The sequence below is a fragment of the Salvelinus alpinus genome, chromosome 30 (assembly GCF_045679555.1).
Source record: "Salvelinus alpinus chromosome 30, SLU_Salpinus.1, whole genome shotgun sequence".
Classification (NCBI taxonomy): Eukaryota; Metazoa; Chordata; class Actinopteri; order Salmoniformes; family Salmonidae; genus Salvelinus; species Salvelinus alpinus.
The window spans coordinates 46605887-46632353 of record NC_092115.1 but is presented as its reverse complement, the minus strand read 5'-3'; the positions used below and the strand labels follow the sequence as shown (position 1 = coordinate 46632353).

General features: G+C 44.4%; 1 protein-coding gene across 1 annotated transcript in view; it reads left to right on the top strand.

Moving 5' to 3' along the window:
• Positions 1-26467, top strand: part of LOC139560496 (insulin receptor-like) — a 102468-nt gene that overhangs the window by 47680 nt on the left and 28321 nt on the right. The window contains exons 3-11 of the mRNA XM_071377334.1: positions 13021-13151; positions 13603-13796; positions 20055-20194; positions 20315-20459; positions 20765-20979; positions 21383-21509; positions 21822-21937; positions 22601-22732; positions 24702-24869. Of these exons, the coding sequence (XP_071233435.1) occupies positions 13021-13151; positions 13603-13796; positions 20055-20194; positions 20315-20459; positions 20765-20979; positions 21383-21509; positions 21822-21937; positions 22601-22732; positions 24702-24869 (1368 nt within the window). The remainder of the gene's footprint in view (positions 1-13020; positions 13152-13602; positions 13797-20054; positions 20195-20314; positions 20460-20764; positions 20980-21382; positions 21510-21821; positions 21938-22600; positions 22733-24701; positions 24870-26467) is intronic.

Here is a 26467-nt window from a genome sequence, read left to right as displayed (position 1 = left end):
AAAAGTATTTGTATCATCCGCATAGAAATGATAGGAGAGACCATGTGAGGATATGACGGAGCTGAATGACTTGGTGTATAGAGAGAAGAGGAGAGGGCCTATAACCGAGCCCTGTGGGACACCAGTAGTGAGAGTACATGGTGAAGACACAGATCCTCTCCATGTCACCTGGTAGGAGCGATCTTCCAGGTAGGATGCAATCCAAGAGTGTGCAGAGCCTGAGACGCCCAGCCTTCACGGTGTTGCAGGCAGCGGATAGATCTAGGAGGATGGGAACAGAGGAGAGAGAGAGTCCGCTTTGGCATTGCGGAGAGCCTCCGTGACACAGAGAAGAAAAGTCTCGGTTGAGTGACCCCTCTTGAAGCCTGACTGGTTAGGGTCAAGAAGATCGTTCTGAGAGAGAGATAACGAGAAAATTGATCAGAGACTGCACACTCAAGTGTTTTGGAAATAAATTAAAGGGATACAGGTCTATAGTTTGACGTCAGATGAGTTGAGTGTTGGTTTCTTGAGGAGGGGAGCAACTCGGGCCATTTTGAAGTCAGAGGGGATGTGGCCAGGGATGAGTTGATCGGGGAAGGGAGAAATCTGAGTTGGTTGGGGATGGGGTCGAGCAGGCAGGTTGTTGAGAGACCAGACCTCACTAGTCGCAGGATGTCGTCTGGAGAGAAAGAGGTCAAGGGGTAGGGTAGTTTTGTGTGAGTGAGACCCGTGGACTCAATAAGCTGAGTGAATGAGGAGCGGATGTCGTCAACCTTTTTTTCAAAATGGTTGACAAAATAGTCCTCAGAGGGAGAGGGGTGGAGGATTAAGGAGGGAGGAGAAGGTGGAAAAGAGTTTCCTAGGGTTGGAGGCAGAAGCTTGAAATTTAGAGTGGTAGAAAGTGGCTTTAGCAGCAGATACAGAGGAAGAGAAGGTAGAGCGGAGGGAGTGAAAGGATGATAGGTCCTCTGGAAATGTTGTTTCTCCATTTTCGCTCAGCTGCCCGCAGCTCGCAATGAGTCATGCAATGAGGGCACCTGTTGGGCGAAAGATGCAATGTTAAGCTTGAGTGGACAAGTGACAGTGACAGCATGGAATTCAAATGAGGAGATGGACAGAGGAGAAATGAGTAGACCTGTACCACCACCGTGATGACCAGATGCTTATTGGACTATGAGAGAAAACGTAGTCAGATATGAATAAAGAGCAGCTGGTGTAGCGGTGTTCTCTGGGGTGATCCATGTCTCCGTCAGGGCCAAAACGTCAATGGACTGAAGGACAGCATAGGCTGAGGTGAATTCTTGCCCGCTGTTTGGCAGTTCCAAATGCTGCCAGAAACACGGAGTTCCACATGGATTGTGCGTGCAGGGTACACTAAATTAGAATAGTTGTAGCCAAGGGACGGGGAGCATCTGTAAAGCCTACAGGGAGAGGTGCGAACAGGTATAGAGAACACACACATAGTTGACAAAGCTACATTAGTTGTAAATAATTAGGTAAGATACTCAAGTGAGAGAGTGGTGTGGAGTCTTTCTCTCTGTCCTTCCTGGAACAACTCTGCAGAACCGTCATTGTTTCGGCGACCTTCTTAGTTATGCGACCGAACCGAACACTAATAGCTAATTGCCTAGCATAGGTGAAACCACTCCCCCTCCAATACAGACACTGATGACTAAAACAAGTCACAAATTGACCTGCCTCTTGATCCTGGTTGATGTGTCAACAACTATCTGTAAGTTATGAGCAGGCAGCAGTTCCCACAAGCAAGTAGGCCTCTGGGAAGACAGGCAGCAGTTCACACAACAAGCAGACCACTGGGAAGACAGGTAGCACTTCAAGTAGATGGCCCTAGCTAGCAAAAGAACTGTACTAGACCACAACAGATGAAGACAATAAAATGATACTTATCACTCCTTATCACAGCCCTGATTCATTGGGCTGGCCTTTGTTTGGATCAGCAGAGGGTGTGACTGCAACAATATCAACAGAGTTACACTGTTCAGAATAGAGGTCGACCGATTAATCGGAATGTCCGATTAATTAGGGCTGATTTCAAGTCTTCATAACAATCGGAAATGGGTATTTCTGGACACCGATTTGGCCGATTTTTAATTTATTTCATAAATTTTTTAAACCTTTATTTATCCTTTATTTAACTAGGCAAGTCAGTTAAGAACACATTCTTAATTTCAATGGCGGCCTAGGAACGGTGGGTTAACTGCCTTGTTCAGGGGCAGAACGACAGATTTTTACCTTGTCAGCTCGGGGATTAAATCTTGCAACCTTACAGTTAACTAGTCCAACGCTCTAACCACCTGATTACATTGCACTCCACGAGGAGACTGGTAAGGTAAGTTGCTAGCTATCATTAAACTTATCTTATAAAAAAACAATCAATCCATCATAATCACTAGTTAACTACACATGATTGATGATATTACTAGTTCATCTAGCGTGTCCTGCGTTGCATATAATCGATGCGGTGCGTATTCGTGAAAAAGGACTGTCGTTGCTCCAATGTGTACCTAACCATAAACATCAATGCCTTTCTTAAAATCAATACTCAAGTATATATTTTTAAACCTGCATATTTAGTTAATATTGCCTGCTAACATGACTCGTTGCGAACTGTGAAGACTATTTCTTCCTAACAAAGACAGCCAACTTTGCAAAACGGGGGATGATTTAACAAAAGCACATTTGCGAAAAAAGCACAATCGTTGCACGACTGTACCTAACCATAAACATCAATGCATTTCTTAAAATCAATACACAGAAGTATATATTTTTAAACCTGCATATTTAGCTAAAAGAAATCCAGGTTAGCAGGCAATATTAACCAGGTGAAATTGTGTCACTTCTCTTGCGTTCATTGCACACAGAGTCAGTGTATATGCAACAGTTTGGGCCGCCTAATTTGCCAGAATTTTTCATAATTATGACATAACATTGAAGGTTGTGCAATGTAACAGGAATATTTAGACTTAGGGATGCCACCCGTTAGATAAAATACGGAACGGTTCCGTATTTCACTGAAAGAATAAATGTCTTGTTTTCGAGATGATAATTTCCGGATTCGACCATATTAATGACCTAAGGCTCATATTTCTGTGTGTTATTATGTTATAATTAAGTCTATGATTTGATAGAGCAGTCTGACTGAGCGGTGGTAGGCACCAGCAGGCTCGTAAGCATTCATTCAAACAGCACTTTCGTGCGTTTTGCCAGCAGCTCTTCGCTGTGCTTCAAGCATTGAGCTGTTTATGACTTCGAGCCTATCAACCCCCGAGATTAGGCTGGTGTAACCGATGTGAAATGGCTAGCTAGTTAGCGGGGTGCGCACTAATAGCGTTTCAAACTTCACTCGCTCTGAGACTTGGAGTGGTTGTTCCCCTTGCTCTGCATGGGTAACGCTGCTTCGAGGGTGGCTGTTGTCGATGTGTTCCTGGTTCGAGCCCAGGTAGGGGCGAGGAGAGGGACGGAAGCTATACTGTTACACTGGTAATAATAAAGTGCCTATAGGAACATCCAATAGTCAAATGTATATGAAATACAAATCGTATAGAGAGAATTAGTCCTATAATTCCTATAACTACAACAACCTAAAACTTCTTACCTGGGAATATTGAAGACTCATGTTAAAAGGAACCACCAGCTTTCATATGTTCTCATGTTCTGAGCAAGGAACTGAAACGTTAGCTTTTTTACATGGCACATATTGCACTTTTACTTTCTTCTCCAACACTTTGTTTTTCCATTATTTAAACCAAATTGAACATGTTTCATTATTTGAGGCTAAATTGATTTTATTGATGTATTATATTAAGTTAAAATAAGTGTCCATTCAGTATTGTTGTAATTGTTATTATAACAAATACATTTATTTTTTTACATCGGCCGATTAATCGGTATCGGCTTTTTTGGTCCTCCAATAATCGGTATCGGCGTTGAAAAATCATAATTGGTCGACCTCTAGTTCAGAATAGGTGACTAGGCTCCGTATCCATCGATCTTTTATTTTCCTTGTCAATCAATCTCTCTTTTCTCAGTCTGCGTTATTCATACTACATGGTATGCGGTCACTTTTGACAGAGTCACTGTTCAGAACAGGTGAATGTTGATCTATCTATTAAACAGCCACCACTAACATTTAGCAGCCACTGCCAACATACTGACTCAACTCCAGCCACTTTAAAAATGGGAATTGATGGAAATTATGTAAAAATTTACCACTAGCCACTTTAAACAATGCCACTTAATATAATGTTTACATACCCTACATTACCCATCTCATATGTATATACTGTACTCTATATCATCTACTGCATCTTGCCATCTTTATGTAATACATGTACCACTAGCCACTTTAAACTATGCCACTTTATGTTTACATACCCTACAGTACTCATCTCATATGTATATACCGTACTCTATACCATCTACTGCATCTTGCCATGCCGTTCTGTACCACCACTCATTCATATATCTTTATGTACATATTCTTTATCCCTTTACACTTGTGTGTGTGTATAAGGTAGTAGTTGTGGAATTGTTAGGTTAGATTACTTGTTGGTTATTACTGCATTGTCGGAACTAGAAGCACAAGCATTTCGCTACACTCGCATTAACATCTGCTAACCATGTGTATGTGACTAATAAAATTTGATTTGATTTTATCCACCTCTCTCTGTCTCAATCAATCTCTCTTTCTCATCAATCTCTCCTTTCTGTCTGCAGGCTGGTAAAACAGGACAGCATCTTTATTCTTCTCTAACCTTTATTCTGGTAATGTTATTCTGGCTGAATAAAATTGCTCATTGTTTGCTGTCCCATGAATCTTTATCTGAGGCTTTGTCTCTGTTGTTTGGGATTGGGGAGTAAGTGTGTGTGTGCGTGCGTGCGTGCGTCACCGACTGACCTATGTGCTTGACACGCGCTAGTCATCAACCAGACCACATTAGTTTACAGCTCTTTCTCGCTCTCTCCTTCTTCGGGGGAAAAAAAACAGATTTGATTTTCAAATCTCAATCTTTTTCAGTCGATCGGAAGATCACCATTTTAGGCTGTCAGACTCTCCTCGTCTCATCTTTTCTCTATCTGATGCTTCTGCAATCATTTAGCAGCTAAATACCCACCGTGTCATGGTAGTGGAGTGTTAATGACCAAGCGACCAGTACACCACCACCACATTCCCTAGGTCTACATTTCAAATGGCAGGCTATTCTCCTTATAGTGCGCTACTTTTGACCCTACATGGTGTACTTTTTTTGACCAGGGCCCCTAGAGCACTGATCAAAAGTAGTGCACTATATAGGGAATGGGGTGCCATTTGGAGGACAAAGCACATTGACTTATGTGTTCTTAATTGATGCAGTAAGCCTGAATGGGGCTTACTGCTCTGGTCAAAAGTAGTGCACTATATAGGAAATAGGGTGCCATTTAGGACGGACCCCGTATGTGGCTTATATTGTCCTGCTATGTTAAGCTAACAAGCAAGATAACAATTCTTACTAAATTACTATATTTAACTACGTTAGGGATTAATATCACTTCCAGATACCACAGAGCACTCCTTTTCTCTCTCTCTCTTTCTCTTTCTCTATCTCTCTCTTCCCCCACCCCCAGTGAAATTATTTTGTGGTCATAGTGTGATTTCCTGATTACCCAATGTTGTCGTAAGAACAGCTGGGTAATAGTGCTGATAGGATTGTCCCTGTTTGTTGTTGTTTTGTTTTACATTTTGAGGGAATTAGGGTGTGTGTGTGATCCCCCTAATGACATAAAGAGAGCCAGGCATTGCTTCAGCATTCCTCCCAGCCTGCATCATGTGATCAGATCCACAACACTCAGTAACATGAACCCAGATATCTGTGTGTGTGTCTGGTTGCAGGCTCTCTTCAGGCAGATTTTCCCTTCAGCCCTGGGATTCAAACCGTCAACCCTCTGGTTACTCTCGAACCGCAAGGCTAGCGCTGCCTGTCCGCCTGTTCTCTCCATATGCCCATTGATAAGCTGTAACTGTTGTTGTGATTTCACACAGCGGCCCTGTGGCTTGAGTCGGGACCCCATTCACACGTGCGTCTGAAATGGTATCCTATTCACTATATAGTACACACTACTTTTGACCAGGGCCCATAAGGTTATGGTAAAGAGTTGTGCACTGTATAGGGTGCCATTTCGGACGCAGCCACACACAGCATTACTAAAGGACCCAGAAACAGAGAGAACTAAAGTCAGACTGGCAGCTCTTTTCACTGCTCCATAGTGGGCAGGGCTAAGCAGAGGAACCCCATACCCTCTTCACAGTACTCAGTCAAAACAAGTTGAGCTGTACTTTATTGGCCTGATTACGCTTAAATATTGCGACAAGGCATGTGGTAAAAAAACGGTTAATTACTGTTTGCAAAACAATGTCCATACATGCTAGAACACTACATTGCAAGAAGATATGTGATAATATGCTAACCATAATGCAAAAAAAATCTGATTTCACATCTGATTGCCACCTAAACTCTCAAGTTTCGGGGGAACTGACTGTGTGTGTGAGTAGGGCTCCGACGGGCCGACCGCTTCTTGCCTCGTGAATGACCACATTACTGGTTAAAGGGACGTTTCTAAAAGTTTCATTTAGGCTTGTGGCGGTCACGAAATTTCATCAGCCGGTGATTGTAAAGCAAATAACTGTCGGTCTCACGGTAATTGACCGGTAATTAACATGAACACATTTAGCATCTCCTGGCTTCCACACACAGCCTAAAAGCCACTGATGCAGACCTTTGGAACATCTACATTTTAGAAAAGTATAATAAATCCATGTAATATAGCCTGCAATCCATTATTTATTTTAGACAGGTCTAAAGAAACATGAAATGAAGAATATGTAGTCTATTTCAGAAGAACAGAATAGCATATTCTGAATTGTCCTTATGTTAGGCCCTGATCTGGCTATGCCATATGGCTCTGGGCTACACTAGCAGACAAGATTTGCTTAGAAGTCCGTGTCATTATTTTATAGTATGAAGAATACAATTGAACAAAGCTGAATAATTTAGAAAGGATATTTCCTCAAAATGATTTGAAGGAGTCCGCACATGGGGCTATTCTGTGTTGAGCGGTTAACAAAGAAATAGGTACTCCTATATGCTTAATTTAGATTTATTAATGTAACTTTTGTTGTTCTACAAACATTGGGCTATATGTTTTGATTTTTAATACATTGGGGAAGGGGGATACCTTGTCAGTTGTACAACCGAATGTGTCTTCCGCATTTAACCCAACCCCTATGAATCGGAGAGGTACGGGGGACTGCCTTGTAAGGCTGCATGTTGCGACTCTAATGATGATTTGAAAAAAGTAATGAGCCCTGCACGCAGGCTGTACACACTTCATCAGTCTCTCATTCGATAAGCTTTTGAGAACACATTCTCATTTACAGCAACAACCTGGGGAGAGAAGGAAAACTGAGGATGATTAAGTGACCGTGATGGTATGAGGGACAGATTGGGAATTTAGCCAGGATACCGGGGTTAACACCCCTACTCTTACGATAAGTTCCAGGGGATCATTAGTGACCACAGAGAGTCCGGACACCCGTTTAACATCCCATCCGAAAGACGTTACCCTACACAGGGCATTGGGATATATTTTTTTTTAGACCGGAGGAAGGGGTGCCTCCTACTGGCCCTCCAACAGCATCTGGTCTCCCATCCAGGGACCGACCAGGACCAACCCTGCTTCGCTTCAGAATCAAGCCAGCAGTGGGGTGCAGGGTGGCATGCTGCTGGCATACCACCCTGCACTTGATAATGCCTCGAATTTCCCATCCCCTGTGTGGCCGTAATGCACCCTACAAAAAATCTGTGCCTTTTGCGGTCCTTGGCCGTTGTTCTCTTCTCCCTGAGTGCTTCGTGCACCAAAGCACCTCTCACTCACATGGTTCTCCATCACGTGATCATCATGTGATCTCACAGGCTACAAGTGAAGACAGACACTTCGGGGACGCAACTGTGCGCGTCCTTATCCAATTCCGAGGTACATATTGAAGATATTTGGAGGAACTGTCCACATTTACTTTTCATCAGTCTACAAGATGAGTAGGCCTAATGAACAGCAAAAGCACTAGCCTATGTCAATCTACTATCCCCGATTTGTACAAAAGTTGGCCTATTCTGTGTGAGAAATAAATATTCCAAACATAGTCTGGGACAGTTGTGGGATGCGATAGATCCCAAATTAATACAACCACTCCCACCAAAAAAACTTTTACACAATGAGGCTGATGCAACAGATCAGAACGTTTAGCTTAAAATGTAAAAAACTATTAGGCTATTTCTTCACATTATAAGCGCAGCAATGCGCACACTGCAGTAGGCTATAAGCGTGGATGTTCCATTAGTGGGAAAATACCATTATCAAACGTGACCACAAATGCCATTATGCATGTAATGCTTTTATTGTAAAGGTCCGTTTTTATGGTAAATTATCTTCCCCGAACTTGAAACTCACGTGCTGCTTATGTATGCCAGTTAGGAAATATACCCGTTGTAAAGCGGATTAATGTGCTTCATTTTAAGAAGTTATTTGGCCACTTTAGTTGTCATGCAAACCTTATCAAAACATATAGAACTATGGGCTAGGCTACGTACACATATATGACTATGATTAGAAAAAGTAGCCCAAAAAAATGAGTTTCTTGCCTTACGCTGGGCATCATTCACAAGTGATAATATATAATTCACAAGTGATAGGCTAATATTGTCACCCATCAGACTATTCTTGATTTGATCTCGTCTTTACATATACTAAATAATATATGTGTGAAATTTGTTTTGATTTTAGAATGGACCATTATCATGCACATGTCTCGAAGCAGGGGGAAAATACATGTAATCTATGCACTTAAATAGCGAATGAAGGATGCTTTTCCCCTGGTTCATTTTCATGCCAGCCAGGTAAGGTAAAGATAAGCAATGTGCTTAATATTAGGGAAGTTGAGAAATAAATATAGAAGGCCTGGCCTATAGAAAGCTGATGGGATCCTCCTGTTTTTTAAGAGGCCATCACTCTGTTTTCTCCAGCAGTTGCATAGCCTATAGAAATGTTTGCACAACATTTACATTGATGTCAGAGTGATTAGAGGACGTGTTGTGAGTTCGAATAATATACAAACGTGTTGTGAGTTAGAATATTTGGATAATCGTTATGATTGGAGGATAGCTGTGGGTTATCGAATCAGGATCCACTCCTCTGTTCTCCTCAAGGTCATTAATGATAAATGTTCATATTTGTAGATGGCAGAAAGGCCAGTCTCTTTGACAATGACAAGGAGTGGAATGTTAGCAAAAGAGACTGGTACTCAGGCTAGAATGTCTCTGCTCTAACCGAGAAGTTTAGTCTTGACATCTAGCCACTTAGCTAGCAAGTTAGCAAACCAAATAGCATTTCTCATTTGCTAAGAATAATCCATCCAGCCGACCGGTGTGGCTTATCAAGAAGCTGATTAAACGGCATGATCATTACACAGGTGCACCTTGTGCTGGGGAAAATAAAAGGCCACCTTTAAAATGGGCAGTTGTCACACAACACAACGCCACAAATTTCTAAAGTTTTGAGGGAGCGTGCAATTGGCATGCTGACTTCAGGAAAGTCCACCAGAGCTGTTGCCAGAGATTTGAATGTTAATTTCTCTACCATAAGCCGCCTCAAATGTCATTTTAGAGAATTTGGCAGTATGTCCATCCCGCCTCACAACCTCAGACCATGTGTATGGCTTTGTGGGGCGAGCGGTTTGCTGATGTCAACGTTGAGAACAGAGTGCCACATAGTGGTGGTGGGTTTAGGGTATGGGCAGGCATAAGCTACAGACAACAAACACAATTTGCATTTTAGGGATGGCAATTTGAATGCACAGAGATACCATGACAAGACTCAGAGGCCCATTGTCATTCCATTAATCCACCGCCATCACCTCATGTTTCAGCATGATAATGCACGGCCCCATGTCGCAAGGATCTGTACACAATTACTGAAAGCTGAAAATGTCCCAGTTCTTCCATGGCCTTCATCCTCACTAGACATGTCACTCATTGAGCATGTTTGGGATGCTCTGACGTGTATGACAGCGTGTTCCAGTTTCCAACAATATCCAGCAACTTTGCACAGCCATTGAAGTGGAGTGGGACAACATTCCACGGGCCACAATCAACAGCCTGAACAACTCTATGACTATCTGTGACCGGGTATCTGTGACCAAGGTATCTATGACCAACAGACGCATATCTGCATTCCCAGACATGTGAAATCCTTATATTAGGGCTTCATTCATTTATTTACTCAGTAAAATCTTGGAAACTGTTGCATTTATATTTTGGTTCAGGATAATTTATTTGCCACATCTTCGATTTCGTAGCAATCCCAGTGGCTTGTCCGAAATGGCATCCTATTCACTATATAGTGCACTATTGACCAGGGCCCATAGGGCTCTGGCCAAAAGTATTGCACTATACAGGGAATAGGGTGTCATTTTGGACACAGCCAGTGTCTCTCCTCATGACAATTCCTCGCTGCCACACTGACAAGAAATGGAGTGGGTCAGTTTTTGTATGTGTGTGCGTGAGTGTGCGCGCATCAAAGTGAAGTGTCTGTCTGTTACTATGTGGCTCAGGTTTCCTTTTCATGCATGCTGCCGCTGTGTGAGTGGCTGAGAGCAGTAGCAGTGTCTCCAGCACTTAAACGGTTAACTCTCAGCAGCTCCTCTTCTGAGTGGGGAGAGGTCATTTGAATGGCTAGCTTCCCCAACCAGACAACACATTGGTTAAAGCTGAGGGTGGATCTGCGGCTGCCGCTGTACTACAGAGTGGAGTCTTCTCCCTTCACTGGATCAGGAGTCTGTTTGCTGTGTTTAGGCCTGCAGTCTGTTAGAGGGAGCGGCAGTGTGTATGTGTATTTTTATTCTGGGGCGGGGGGGGGGGGGTCGTCTGTGTTGCAGCTGAGTTGAGAGACTGGAGAGGAAAGGGGGAGGCAGAGGGAACACCCAAAATTCAGAGAAAATACGTCAAGATGATTTTATTGTCGATGTAACCTTCTCATTCAGAAATGTGTGTATCTAAACCCCTCTGTCTAGGATTTGAACAGAGGTAGGGAAACATTTGATGCAGTTCTATTATCTGTCATTACCCTACTTTTACACAGATAAAGCATAGCACTTGTGCTGGTAAAGGAGTTTATCACTCAGTAAGTGATGTCAGTCACTTATTTTTCTCATTTCTGTTTTGCTCTGCATTTTCGTAGAGCTATATATATATCTGTAAGTGTGTGTGCGCGCAGTTTGCTTGTTCAGTCTGTTGTTAATGCACACAGACTCCAACAGTCCTTGTGGCCTGACCTGAGCCCCTCGTTAGGCTGCAGGTCAATCTTAATCTGTCTCGATAGGACTATATGGGATGAGCTAATCTGGTGGACAGGCAAGTCAGCAAGGTGTTTACTTCTCTCTGACACACACACTGCCAGTGCCAACTGGCTCTGCACCTCAGCGATGGCACTGAACTTTACTGTGTGTGTGTGTGTGAGCACTCAACCAGTTTATTCTTGGCAGCTTGGCACTAGATGAAGAGTGCGCCTGCGTGTGTGTGTGCGTGTGTGTAGCTAGGTCACATTGTTAGAAAGAGGCCAAGGCATCAGTAGCATTCAGTGTCCTCACAGCAAACCTGGGTCAAACACATACACTGAGTGTATAAAACATTTGGAACAACTTCTTCATGTTGAGTTGCACCCCCTTTTGTCCTCAGAACAGCCTCAATTCGTCGAGGCATGGACTCTACAAGGTGTCGAAAGTGTTCCTCAGGGATGCTCTCCCATGTTGACTCCAATGCTTCCCATAGTTGTGTCAAGTTGGCTTGATGTACTCTGGGTGGTGGACCATTCCTGTTAGGACTCGAATGGCACTAGAAACTGGAAACTTGAGCGTGAAAAAACGGTGACACACTCAAACCGGTGCACCCTGGCACCTACTACCATACTCTGTTCAAAGGCACTTCAATCTTTTTTCTTGCCCATTCACCCTCTGATCCACAATCCATGTCTCAATTGTCTCAAGGCTTAAAAATCCTTAACCTGTCTCCTCCCCTTCATCTACACTGATTGGAGTGGGTTTAACAAGTGACATCAATGAGGGATCATAGCTTTCATCTGGTCAGTCTGTCATGGAAAGAGCATGTTTTGTACACTCATATATATCAAATTCTGAGTGAGAAAGTTAGACGCGCAAATATCATACCGCCCAAAATGTTAACCTCCTCTGTATTGTAATAATGAGAGGGGGGTATGATATTTGTGCATTTGTAACTTTCTCATTCATCATTATTCATGACGAATTCAGGATTATCTGAATTCATGGTAGCATCCACTTTAATGTAGAAGTGTTTAGAAACATATTCTTATTTACAATAAAAGTGACTCCAAAATGACACACTACATTATTTACCATTCATTTCTATTGGGCACAAAATGATCTGAAACACAACCAAAACAAACAGCAAATGCATCCAACAAATTTGTAGAGTCACAAGCTGGATGTAGTCATTGCGTGCTATGAATATGGGACTAAATGCTTAACTTTTTACTACTTTAATACACATACAAGTGAATTTGTCCTAATACTTTTGGTCCCCTAAAATGGAGGGACTATGTTTAAATTAAAAAAAAAGGGATGTAATTTCTAAATGGTTCACCCGATATGGATGAAGATATCCTCAAATTAAACCTGAGTCTGCACTTTAACCTCATAGTCATTGTATCATTTCAAGTCCAAAGTGCTGGAGGACAGAGCCAAAACAACAACAACAAAATTCACTGTCCCAATACTTTTGCAGTTCACTGTAGGTGAACATCCCCTTTCAAAACGTTTCCTAGGTGGAAACGTTTTGAAACCGAGTGAAACGGGCAGATATTACCTGAACGCTTTCTCTCTATGTAAATCTCTATGTAAATCCTGTCACTAACCCCCCCCCCCCCCCCCCCCCCCCTTCTGTGCTCCCACAGTGTGCCCCCCCAGCTGTAAGCACCGGGCCTGCACCAAGGACAACCAGTGTTGCCATGAGTCATGTCTGGGGGGCTGCTCTGAGCCCCAGAACAGCAGCAGCTGTGTAGCCTGCAAGAACCTCCAGCACCAGGTACAGTATGGAGGAGTTCAACACACTTTTCTCAGAATCGATTACTTGAATGTTGATGTGGATGCTTCTATGTACTACGCAAAGAGAAATACATTGTAACATTTGTTGCATGGCAATGAAGTTTTCATTCGTCAAGAATTCAAATTCTTGTATTTTATTAACCTGTAGATTTATTAACCTGAGTTTTCCCTGTGAAATATAGTTGGGTGCGTGCGTGCGTGGGTGCGTGCGTGCGTGCGTGCGTGCATACTAGACACAAGCTTACTTATCTATTGCTGGAGGGGGGGAAGCTGAATCAAAACAGAATCGTGTTTGTTTAAACTTTATTTAAAGATATGTCTGTCCAGCAATGGAAAATAGCACTTAAATGTGTTATACTGAATTTAATTGATGTGGATGCTGTCCGTCAACTAAACAATGAATTCAACTCATCCCTATTCCCTAATACCAGGAGGCCTGTGTGGACCGCTGTCCCCAGGGATACTACACCTACAGGGGCTGGCGCTGCGTCCCCTTCTCCTTCTGCCAGGACCTCCACAACAAGTGTAAGCAGAGCAAGAGCAGCGACTGCCATGAGTATGTTATCCACAATGGAGCCTGTATACCAGAGTGCCCCTCCGGATATACTACTGTCAACTCCACCACGTAAGTCTACCTACTGTATATTCAACTCTACACCACGGTCAACTCCACTATGTAGGTCTATAACACAGTACTATACACCACCATCAACTCTAGAACGTAAGCCTAAGTACTATGTTTGTATGCTGTGTGAATTATATTGTCAACTCAACAATGAAGGGCAAGTCTACTCCATACACCACTTAAAATATCCACTACCTAATGTTAATACTAAAGTGAAAACCATAACATTTGCATTTGCACAAGATGGGGTATGGGAAAGGAGCTTGTACATGTGCAGTCGTCTCAATACGTACGCGTCTGCAGTCGTCTCGATACGTACTCGTCTGCAGTCGTCTCAATACGTACTCGTCTGCAGTCGTCTCAATAGGTACGTGTCTGCAGTCGTCTCAATACGTACTCGTCTGCAGTCGTCTCAATAGGTACGTGTCTGCAGTCGTCTCAATAGGTACGTGTCTGCAGTCGTCTCAATAGGTACGTGTCTGCAGTCGTCTCAATAGGTACGTGTCTGCAGTCGTCTCGATACGTATGCGTCTGCAGTCGTCTCGATACGTACGCGTCTGCAGTCGTCTCGATACGTACGCGTCTGCAGTCGTCTCGATACGTACGCGTCTGCAGTCGTCTCGATACGTACGCGTCTGCAGTCGTCTCGATACGTACGCGTCTGCAGTCGTCTCGATACGTACTCGTCTGCAGTCGTCTCGATACGTACTCGTCTGCAGTCGTCTCGATACGTACTCGTCTGCAGTCGTCTCGATACGTACTCGTCTGCAGTCGTCTCGATACGTACTCGTCTGCAGTCGTCTCGATACGTACTCGTCTGCAGTCGTCTCGATACGTACTCGTCTGCAGTCGTCTCGATACGTACTCGTCTGCAGTCGTCTCGATACGTACTCGTCTGCAGTCGTCTCGATACGTACTCGTCTGCAATTAGAGGTCGACCGATTATGATTTTTCAACGCCGATATCGATTATTGGAGGACCAAAATAGCCGATACCGATTAATCGGACAATTTTCTTAAATAATAATGACAATTACAACAATACTGAATGAACACTTATTTTAACTTAATATAATACATCAATAAAATAAATTTAGCCTCAAGTAAATAATGAAACATGTTCAATTTGGTTTAAATAATGCAAAAACAAAGTGTTGGAGAAGAAAGTAAAAGTGCAATATGTGCTATGTAAGAAAGCTAACGTTTCAGTTCCTTGCTCAGAACATGAGAACATATGAAAGCTGGTGGTTCCTTTTAACACGAGTCTTCAATATTCCCAGGTAAGAAGTTTTAGGTTGTAGTTATTATAGGACTATTTCCCTCTATACCATTTGTATTTCATTAACCTTTGACTATTGGATGTTCTTATAGGAACTTTAGTATTGCAAATGTAACAGTATAGCTTCCATCCCGCTCCTCGCTCCTCCCTGGGCTCGAACCAGCATCACAACGACAGCAGCCACCATCGAAGCAGCGTTACCCATGCAGAGCAAGGGGAACAACTACTAGAAGGCTCAGAGCGAGTGACGTTTGAAACGCTATTAGCGCGCGCTAACTAGCTAGCCATTTCACTTCGGTTACACCAGCCTCATCTCGGGAGTTGATAGGCTTGAAGTCATAAACAGCGCAATGCTTGACGCACAACGAAGTGCTGCTGGCAAAACGCACGAAAGTGCTGTTTGAATGAATGTTTACGCGCCTGCTTCTGCCTACCACCGCTCAGTCAGATACTTAGATACTTGTATGCTTGTATGCTCAGTCAGATTATATGCAACGCAGGACACGCTAGATAATATCTAGTAATATCATCAACCATGTGTAGTTAACTAGTGGTTATGATTGATTGTTTTATATAAGATAAGTTTAATGCTAGCTAGCAACTTAACTTGGCTTACTGCATTCGCGTAACAGGCAGTCTCCTTGTGGAGTGCAACGAGAGAGTCAGGTCGTTATTGCGTTGGACTAGTTAACTGTAAGGTTGCAAGATTGGATCCCCCGAGCTGACAAGGTGAAAATCTGTCGTTCTGCCCCTGAACAAGGCAGTTAACCCACCGTTCCTAGGCCGTCATTGAAAATAAGAATGTGTTCTTAACTGACTTGCCTAGTTAAATAAAGGTATATAAAAAAAAAAAAAAAAAATTAGATCGGCAAATCGGCGCCCAAAAATACAATACGTACGTGTCTGCAGTCGTCTCAATACATACGTGTCTGCAGTCGTCTCAATACGTACGCGTCTGCAGTCGTCTCAATATGTACGTGTTTGCAGTCGTCTCAATATGTACGTGTCTGCAGGCGTCTCAATATGTACGTGTCTGCAGGCGTCTCAATACGTACGTGTCTGCAGGCGTCTCAATACGTACGCGTCTGCAGTCGTCTCAATACGTACGCGTCTGCAGTCGTCTCAATACGTACGCGTCTGCAGTCGTCTCAATACGTACGCGTCTGCAGGCGTCTCAATACGTACGCGTCTGCAGGCGTCTCAATACGTACGCGTCTGCAGGCGTCTCAATACGTACGCGTCTGCAGGCGTCTCAATACGTACGTGTCTGCAGGCGTCTCAATACGTACGTGTCTGCAGGCGTCTCAATACGTACGTGTCTGCAGGCGTCTCAATACGTACGTGTCTGCAGGCGTCTCAATACGTACGTGTCTGCAGGCGTCTCAATATGTACGTGTCTGCAGTCGTCTCAATACGTACTTGTCTGCAGGCGTCTCAGTGTGGTTTCAAAGGGTGTTCTGCCAGTTAGATCGAAATGCTGCAAAATCTCTTTGCATTACGCACTGCTAATTTCTGCTGTACAGTACAGCATGACAGTGCAGCACTGCAAGGCTCCCCTGTTGTACAACGACTGTGTGTGTCTGTGCACATGTGCGTGTGCTGCAGTGGGAGTGTGGCGGCGTTGGTTGGCACAGTGTATTCGCTATGCAGACAGTTCAGCAAGTTCAGTGCAGCTAGCGAAGCAGGCAGGGAAAACAGGGCAGTGGTGTGTGCAGTGTTTTGTGTTGGGCTACAGAATAAATTCCTCATAGCATTTCATTTCTGTTTGCTATTGTTGTCTCCACTCCGTAGCTGAGCCAGTCTGAACTAAGCCAGCTGAGACAGTCACTCATGCAGGGCTAGGCTACAGTGCTCATTGATTTACCAATAACAATGTTTAAGGTCGTGTGTGTGTGTGCTTGTGTGCTTGTGTGCATTCTAATCCTGGCTTGCCACTAGAGAGAAGGATCTGGGTGTGTTTGTCACAGTGACCTTCATCTACTCCCTTGTGTGTGTGTGTGCGTGCGTGCGTGCGTGCGAGACAGACTCCAGACACACTAATCATTAGTTGGACAGAGATGGGTCTGGCCTCTTCAGGCCTTGGTGTCTTTTGTTACAGCGTGGCTTGCAGGGTGAAAGCTGGGTAGGAGCTGGCTGGGTAAAGACTGGGCTGGCTGTGTGGTTGGGTAAGGGCAGGCTGGAGGGTGGGCCAGGGTTGGTGGCTGGGTAGCTGGAGTCTGATGGCCCCACAGGTTATGGCTTGCATTTCACCACCCATTGTCCTGTCCTCAAATCTCTCCTTCTGTTCTCTATTTCTCCTCTCTCTCTCTCTCTCCTCTCACATCTTTTTCTACTCTCATCCTCTCCCTCCACTATCCCCACTTTTTCCTCGCTCTCTCTCTCGCTCTCACTATACATAATAAGTAGTGTTGTAAGCCATCCCGCCTGCCTATCATTATTGAATGCGTCCCAAATGGCACCCATTTCCCTATTTAGTGTACTACTTTTGACCAGGGCCCCCATAGTGACTATAGTGCACTATATACTGGGGTAATTTGCTGGTTCTACAACAGTGTTGCTCTATCCAACACCACATACCGCCACTCCTCACGTATTAGTTTTAGCAAATCACACACGGACACATGAAAATATGCTACCATAGCTGCAGGAAGAAAGTAGGCCTGACCCCATTTAGTTGACTGTACGATTGTTTGGTCGATAGGCTGTTGATCGACCAATATATAAAAATAAAAAAACAGAAATACCTTATTTACATAAGAATTCAGAATGTTTGCTAATGAGACTCGAAATTGAGCTCAGGTGCATCCTGTTTCCATTGATCATCCTTGAGATATTTCTACAACTTGGAGTCCAACTGTGGTAAATTCAATTGATTGGACATGATTTTGAAAGGCACACACCTGTCTATATAAGGTTTCACAGTTGACAGTGCATGTCTGAGCAAAAACAAGCCATGAGGTCAAAGAATTGTCCGTAGAGATCCAAGACAGGATTTTGTCGAGGCACAGATCTGGGGAAGGGTACCAAAACATTTCTGCAGCATTAAAGGTCCCTAAGATAACAGTGGCCTCCATCATTCTTAAATGGAAAAATATTGGAACCACAAAGACTCTTCCTAGAGCTGGATGCCCTACCAATCGGGGGAGAAGGGCCTTGTTCAGGAAGGTGATCAAGAACCCGATGGTCACTCTGACAGAGTTCCTCTGTGGAGATGGAATAACCTTCCATCAGGACAACCCTCTCTGCAACTCTCCACCAATCAGGTCTGTATGGTAGAGTGGGCAGACGGAAGCCACTAATCAGTAAAAGGCAAATGACAACCCACTTGGAGTTTGCCAAAAGGCACCTTAAGTGTCTCAGACAACGAGAACAAGATTCTCTGATCTGATGAAACCAAGATTGAACTCTTTGGCCTGAATGCCAAGTGTCATGTTTGGAGGAAACCTGGCACCATCCCTACGGTGAAGCATGGTGGTGGCAGCATCATGCTGTGGGGATGTTTTTCAGCAGCAGGGACTGAGAGACTAGTCAGGATTGAGGGAAAGTTCCCCTTCCAACAGGACACCGACCCTAAGCACACAGACAAGACAACGCAGGAGTGGCTTCGAGACAAGTCTCTGAATGTCCTTGAGTGGCCTGGACTTGAACCCGATCGAACATCTCTGGAGAAACCTGAAAATAGCTGTGTAGCGACACTCCCCATCCAACCTGACAGAGGATCTGCAGAGAAGAATGGGAGAAACTCCCCAAATGTGCCAAGCTTGTAGCGTCATACCCAGGAAGACTCAAGGCTGTAATCACTGCCAAAGGCGCTTCAACAAAGTACTGAATAAAGGATCTGGATATTTATGTAAATGTGATATTTCAGTAGATTTTTAAAATAAATTTGCAAACATTTCTTAAAACCTGTTTTTGCTTTGTCATTATGGGGTATTTTGTGTAGATTGAGAGAGAGATAGAGAGACGTTTTATTTTAGTCGGACACAGCCCTAGGAGGAAACACACACTGAACCCAACAACAAAGGTTGGAAGACAAATGTCCTCTTCCTCGATGGAGCTGCCAGAGTGCGCGCGCGCGTGTGGATAACATAGTGAGTGTGCGCGCGCTTGTGTACTCACTAGACCAGGTCATTCTCTCACCTCTCAAACCAGTCAGCATAAAAACTACCTTGACACATCGTGAATGGTTTGGCTCTGTGTTTGAAGGTTGAAGGGCTCGATCAGGGCGTACGACATTGTATACTTCTCTCTTATGAAAGATTGTACTTATCTCCATTGTTAGGTTATAGAGTAGTCCTCTCTCTCATCCTCTCCCTCGCGCTGGGAAGGTTGAGGGGTAGATGAGGGCACCGTAGCTCTTATGAAAGGATTATTGCCTACTTCCTTTCATCGCGAGGTGACTATAAGGTTATTTGCCCGTGTGTGTGTGTGTGTGTGCGTGCGTGCGTGCTTGCACCGCCGAGTGAGAGTCTGGTTATGTCTGTGAAGTGGTTCCCACCTCCTGTGAGTCGAACTCGGTGACTGTGTGAACTCTCTGTCTGACTGTGTTAGTCTGTGTGTGTTTTCTGACTTGTGTTTGTACCGTATGACCTTAGGGCTGGGAATTGCCAGGGACCTCACGGTACGATATTATCGCGATACTTAGGTGCTGATACGATGTGTATTGTGGTTCTATGTGTGTCACGACTCTATATGTACTGTGATTTTATTGTGATCGGATTTTCCAAACATATTGCTCACTATATGTCTGCTGCTGAGGAACAAGAGAGAGCCATGCGAAAACGAGTTTTGGAGATAAGTGTTAACATGTCGGCCCACCATTTCAAACATTTGAAAACAATCTGGAGTTTTGGCGCAGGTACAACCGATTTAGGGCTAGCTAACGTTAACTACCAAAAATAAAATTGCGATACTCTACTGTATGGATTTTTCCCCCTCATCCCTATCTGACGTGTGTGCTCTCTCCATCTCCTCCTGCAGGTTAATCTGTGCTCCATGTGCTGGGCTGTGTCCTAAGGTGTGTATGGGCCAGAAGATGGTGGACTCTGTGACAGCAGCACAGGCTCTGAGAGGATGCACCGTGCTCAACGGCAGCATGGAAATCAACCTCAGAGGAGGAAGTGAGTATTGTGAGCCCTTGTCTAATTTACTACAGTGTGTGTGTGTGTGTCATTATGTCACCCCTGCTTGTAACCAAAGTTCCTTCTGAGTTAATAAGGGTTTGATTGTGTGGTGTGTAGATAACATAGCAGCAGAGCTGGAGGCTAACCTTGGTCAGTTGGAGGAGATAACAGGGTATCTGACTGTCCGGCGCTCCTACGCCCTCGTCTCTCTCTCCTTCCTCCGCAAACTACAGGTCATCAGAGGGGACACGCTGATAGACGGGTAAGTTGGCTTTCCTTCTCGTCCTCTTCCTCCGACTTCCAAGCCCTGCAGTTCGCTTCTTTCTCTTTCTGCTCCTCTTACTCCTCCTCCTCCTCCTCTCATATTCTAAACTATATCTGTCAACTTAAAATACACTTAAAAATACATCAGTATAATGTGTCTGTCGGGGTTGGGGACAATTCCAGTAAATTCAGAAAGTACACAGGAATTCCAATTATATTTAATGAATTGGAATTTGGTTTACTTTCTGAATTGACTTGAATTGAAATGGAATTGACCCCAACCCTGGTGTCTGTCTTCCCCAGGGGTTACTCGTTCTATGCGTTAGACAACCAGAACCTGCGTCAGCTGTGGGACTGGAACAAACACAACCTGACCATCCTCCAGGGGCGCATGTTCTTTCAACTCAACATTAAGCTCTGCATGTCAGAGATCCGCAAGATGGAGGAGGTGACAGGCACCAAAGACAGACAGCACAAGAACGACATCGTATCCAAGACCAATGGAGACCAGGCCTCCTGTAAGGACCGTACAGTCTTGAGTACACACACGCTTGACCGCCAACATACAAATTTGCAGACATGAACACACTTTATATATATATATATATATTTTTATACATTTGAGTCAATTAGCAGACGTTCTTATCCAGATCAACTTACAGGAGCAGTTAGGGTTAAGTCTCTTGCTCAAGGGCACATCGGCAGATTTTCACCTAGTCGGCTCGGGGATTCGAACCAGCGACCTTTTTGATCACTGGCCCAACGCTCTAGCTGCTAGGCTACCTGCCGCCCCAAACACATGCTTGTGCACACACACGTACGTACGTCTGTGGTGTGTCACAGACCTAGGACAGTGTAATACTGACCATATCCTGTGATAGTAACCGTGCGTCTGTGTGTGTGTGTGTGTGACTCTCTCAGGTGAGAACCAGGAGTTAAGGTTCACTCAGGTGCGTGCCACACATGATAAGATCGTGATCAGGTGGGAACCGTTCTGGCCTCCTGACTTCAGAGACCTGCTGGGCTTCATGCTCTTCTACAAGGAAGCGTAAGTACACACGTTTGTGTGTGTGTGTGTGTGTTGGACATGACTGTGCCATCTGAAATAATCAAGTTACTTTTGGGAATGAGCAGTTTCCAGAGAAGTGGGGTTTTAATTGTGTCAGTACACTATGGGCCACAAACAGTCGTCCCTAGGAACTTAATACCACTTAACCACTTCCTTTCTGAAGAACTTTGCGGAATATTCAATGTAGTCGGGAGCCTAGTACAATTCCTCCTCTCTAAGGACCTTTTTGGAGCCATATGTGTGTCTCCTTATTTCTTATCTATGGTCTTCTGTGTCTCTCCCCTCTCCCAGGCCCTACCGCAATGTGACAGAGTTTGACGGACAGGACGCGTGTGGTTCTAACTGGGTAATAGTTGACCTGGATCCTCCAGCCCGGGCTACAGAGGGAAACCCACAGGTGGAGCCAGGTAACGTTTCATTCTCTTCTGTCTTGCAACTGTATTGGAAAGGATAGCTGCCTGTACACTGTCCAAATCTAGGGGGAAATCCAAAATGCAGGTTTGGAAGCTGAAATAGGATGTTTATTAAGACATGATGCCCCAAAATGTGAATAAAGTGCATGAATAAAAGTGGACAAAACAATAGTTTCGGTTGATTTAAAGGTAGACTCAGCAATATGACGTCGCTGCAGAAATTATAGAGTATCAGTGGGTCAATTTCCACAACAACTAAGAGGCTCAACTTCTCCTATGTTTTGGTGCCCTGGCTACCATGCTGTACCAGCATGAACTCTTGCACGTACGAAGATACTGTGTGGGGCTGTGTGAGAGCGAAGTCTTTCATTTCGCTAATCTCAATATATGCGGTGCTGCTCATGGCGACATCATTTCGCTGAGTCTACCTTTAATCCATCATGAGTGTCACCTGTCTGTCAATCTGTCTAACAACTATACAGAATGGACAGACTTAAATTAAATTAAATTAAATTATTCTAGCTGCTTAGCCGTTCATATTTGACAACTTTCAGCATACAGTACAGGTACATACTGGTCACTGTAGGAAGGAACAACCAGTGTTCCACTCAATAGTGTCCGTGCTGCAACACGTATCAATACTATTGTTCCTTCCAGGTACCCTGATCTTGTCTTTGAAGCCCTGGACGCAGTACGCCATCATGGTCAAGACCCAGCTCTCTGCCTCTGATGAACACCAGGTCCTCGGGGCCAAGAGCAAGATCATCTACGTCAGGACCAACGCCACCAGTAAGAGCCCTTAGTGAGATATTGGCTACCTCTCAAATGGCACCCTATTTCTTATATAGTGCACTACTTCTGACCACTATGGACGCTGGTCGAAAGTAGTACACCATATAAGGAATAGGGTGCCATTGGTGACATTTGTGACGCAACCATACAGTTCTTCATTCAATTCTGTGAGTAAGTCTCTGGTGATCTCAAGCCCTCATTCCCCTCCCCCAACCCCTTAATCAGAACAACAGGTGAGTGGACTATTCAATATATGAATTAGCTAGCAGGTTCTCCAGAGTCAAAGGTGGGATTTGACCGCCCCTGGTTAGGATAAGTAGTTTAAGGGCTACAGTAGCTGGTAGATTGGCTGTTGTCCTCTGCCTCACCTCGACTGTTAGCTGAGGTGTGTCATAGCTAATGGCACGAGAACAAGGAAGAGGAAGGAAATGATGATGAGACAGGAGTGCTACCTGTACCTCCCAGTCTCGTTGTGTCTCTGCTTTGTGCCCTCTATGTCTGTAGTCACACAAGCTGAGGTCATGAATCCTATGTCACCCTTTGTTTGTGTGTGTGTGTCACCCTGCGTGCATTTAGATCTCCCTGTGTGTGTGTGTCACTGTGTGTGTCACTGTGTGTGTCTCCAGAGGACAGGCTGTGGTTTAGGGTTGAACACAGGCAGGTGTCTAAGTTAGTCTGACTGGCTTCCTTTGTACTTGTTGTGCGTTGTCTCCTTCCTTCCTTCCTTCCTGTTAAACCACATTACAGTGCAGCCGCGTGGCATGCCGCCTCCTCGCACCACACAGGCTGTTGTGAGGCCACAGTTGGCACACAACCATCGGAGGCGTGCAGGCATGTCAAAGGTGTTCTAGGTGCAGTTTTAACGGTGTTCTACTGTAATTACAGTTTCACCGTTCTCGTCTCTAGCCTGGTCCCCGATCTGTTTCCGCTTTATTGCCAAGTCCTTGTCACTCATTGTCACGCTATGTTTGGCTGGCATCCAGGCTACCTCTGTCTCTCTGTCTATGTGGCGGTTGAACCGAACCTGGGTTCACCCCGTCTTGTGTCGTGACTCCATCAACCCCACATACCTCCAGGAGAAGCTTTCATTAAACATGATCTTTGTTCTCTGAAATCATAGCGGCTGGCACAGCACCATCGACAAGCTGGCTGGAGGGCGGCGTGCATTCTCCAGAGTGTTCTCGTTTTTCTAGTTTCACCCACCTCGCCTGTCAGGCACCTGTCCCGTGTCACGACTCCGTCGCCCCCACAAACGCTCACATACACACACACATGCCTCGAGAGGAGAATCTGTCGTTAGACTTCATGTTCATTGTTCTCGAACAGAGTCTGACAATGTGGTCTGACCTGTACCCTGTAGGTGTCACCGTCATCATCATCACTCACAGACCGAATGTAATCACACACCGGTACAGACAGTGATGCCTGGTACTCTCTGTCCTGTCTGCCAGTCAGTCACTCAAAATCAGAAAATCCTTCCACTGCTGATACATACACTGTAGTTACCTTTTGCTCGTTATCGTATTGTTATTTGACTAAATAAAGGGGAGTTCATGTCCGGGCATTGACTTACGCAGGACTGCTGGTGCTCATTTCTCCCCGGTAGTTAGTTGATTGGTTATTTGGCCCGAGAGTACACTCACAGTCTAAAATGATTCAATGGTTAGCAAGGAAGAATGAATACATAGCAGCAGTGTACAGACCTCAAGGCCACGATTTGAATAACCCTGCACTAACTGAATTGAGTTGGTTTATATCATAGACCAGGGATATTCAAATCTGATTCTGGACCTTTTTTTACCTGATAGTTAATTGCACTCACCTGATGTGCCAAGTTTGAGTCCGTCTCAGATTCGAAGGCAGGTATGAAAACCAGTACTGGGACTGGACGTCAGGTCCAGATTAGAATTTCTCTGTCATAGACATTAGTAACCCGTATATGGTATGTGTCTGTGTTCTCCCCCAGAACCGTCCGTGCCCCTGGACCCCATCTCATCATCTAACTCGTCCTCTCAGATCATCCTGAAGTGGAAGCCCCCAACGGACCCCAACGGGAACATCACTCACTACCTGGTGTACTGTCAACAGCAGCCTGAGGCCAGCGAGCTCTACAAGTTTGACTACTGTCAGAAAGGTGTGTTTTAGAGAGACTATTCTAGAAATGTAACTTCAGTCAGAAAGGCGGTTCATAGGCATCATATATACTGAACAAAAATATGAAACGCAACATGCAACAATTTCATTGATTTTTGCTGAGTTACAATTCATATGAGAAAATCAGTCAATTGAAATAAATTCATTAGGCCCTAATCTATGGATTTCACATGACAGGTAATACAGATATGCATCTGTTGGTCACAGATACCTTAAAAATGGGCCAATGGGCCTCAGGATCTCGTCACGTTATCGATAAAATGCCATTGTGTTCGTTGTCCGTAGCTTATGCCTGCCCAAACCATAACCCCACCGTCACCATTGGTGACCACTCTGTTCACAACGTTGACATCAGCAAACCGCTCGCCCACACGACGCCATACACGTGGTCTCCGGTTGTGAGACCGGTTGGACGTACCAAATTCTCTAAAACGACGTTGGAGGTGGCTTATGGTAGTGAAATGAATGTTTTATTCTCTGGCAACAGCTCTGGTGGACATTCCTGCGGTCAGCATGCCAATTGCGCGCTCTCTCAAACCTTATGACATCTCTGGCATTGTGTTCTGTGACAAAACTGCACATTTTTAGTGGCCGTTTATTGTGCACCTGTGTAATGGTCATGCTGTTTAATATGCCGCACCTGTCAGGTGGATGGATTATCTTGGCAAAGGAGAACTGCTCACCAACAGGGATGTAAACAAATTTGTGCACCCCTAAAAAATGTGTGCGTACGGAACATTTCTGGGATCTTTTATTTCAGCTCATGAAACATGGGACCAACACTATACATGTTGCGTTTATATTTTTGTTCAGTATATTTATGCGACTATCATTAGTTTGACAACTTCCAGAAAGGTGAGTGTGAGTGTCTTCTTCGGTGGAATATTCTACTCTATTGGACTACTGCCAGAAAGGCAGTGTTTAAATAGCCGATAACAGATTACTTATAAGCCGGCGACTTTTTCCACATCATAAATGAACTAGGTTTCTTTTAGTTTAAAACGTTCAAATCGCCTGTCAGAAGAGTCTGTATAGGCTTCTCCCGAACGATATGCATAATCTAGTGATCAATTGGTAGGACAGGTGCCTGTCAGTCACAAAGTGAGCGATGACAGGGTTTGTCAGTCTCCTGTCTGTCCCGCCTCTCGATACCTGTATTTATTATTGTACACTGTGGTTGGCTGCGGTCAAATGTATTTTCATGGAGGAGGGAGACCATGATGTTTGTTCATTGTCTCCTGTTAGTGAATTTACACTTGCCATGTAATGTAAGTGTTAACGATGAGTTGAAATCCACTTAATTATTGTTATAATGTCCATGGCGTAGCATCGGAACAAGTAAACCAAAGAGCTTGTTTGTATTTTCCTAGGATTCGAAACCCGTGAAGACTTGTCAGTGACTCGTCAGTGTAGCCTAGTGATGAGTTGTTCTGTTTGATCGGATTTGTTAGGGGCACGGAACCAGATCGCATCGGTTTGAGGGACGTTCACTTGGCTCCCTAATTTGCGTAATGGTAGGCTACTACTGCTTTTTGGCGATTATCTGCAGATAAATTATGAAAATATTCAATGATTATG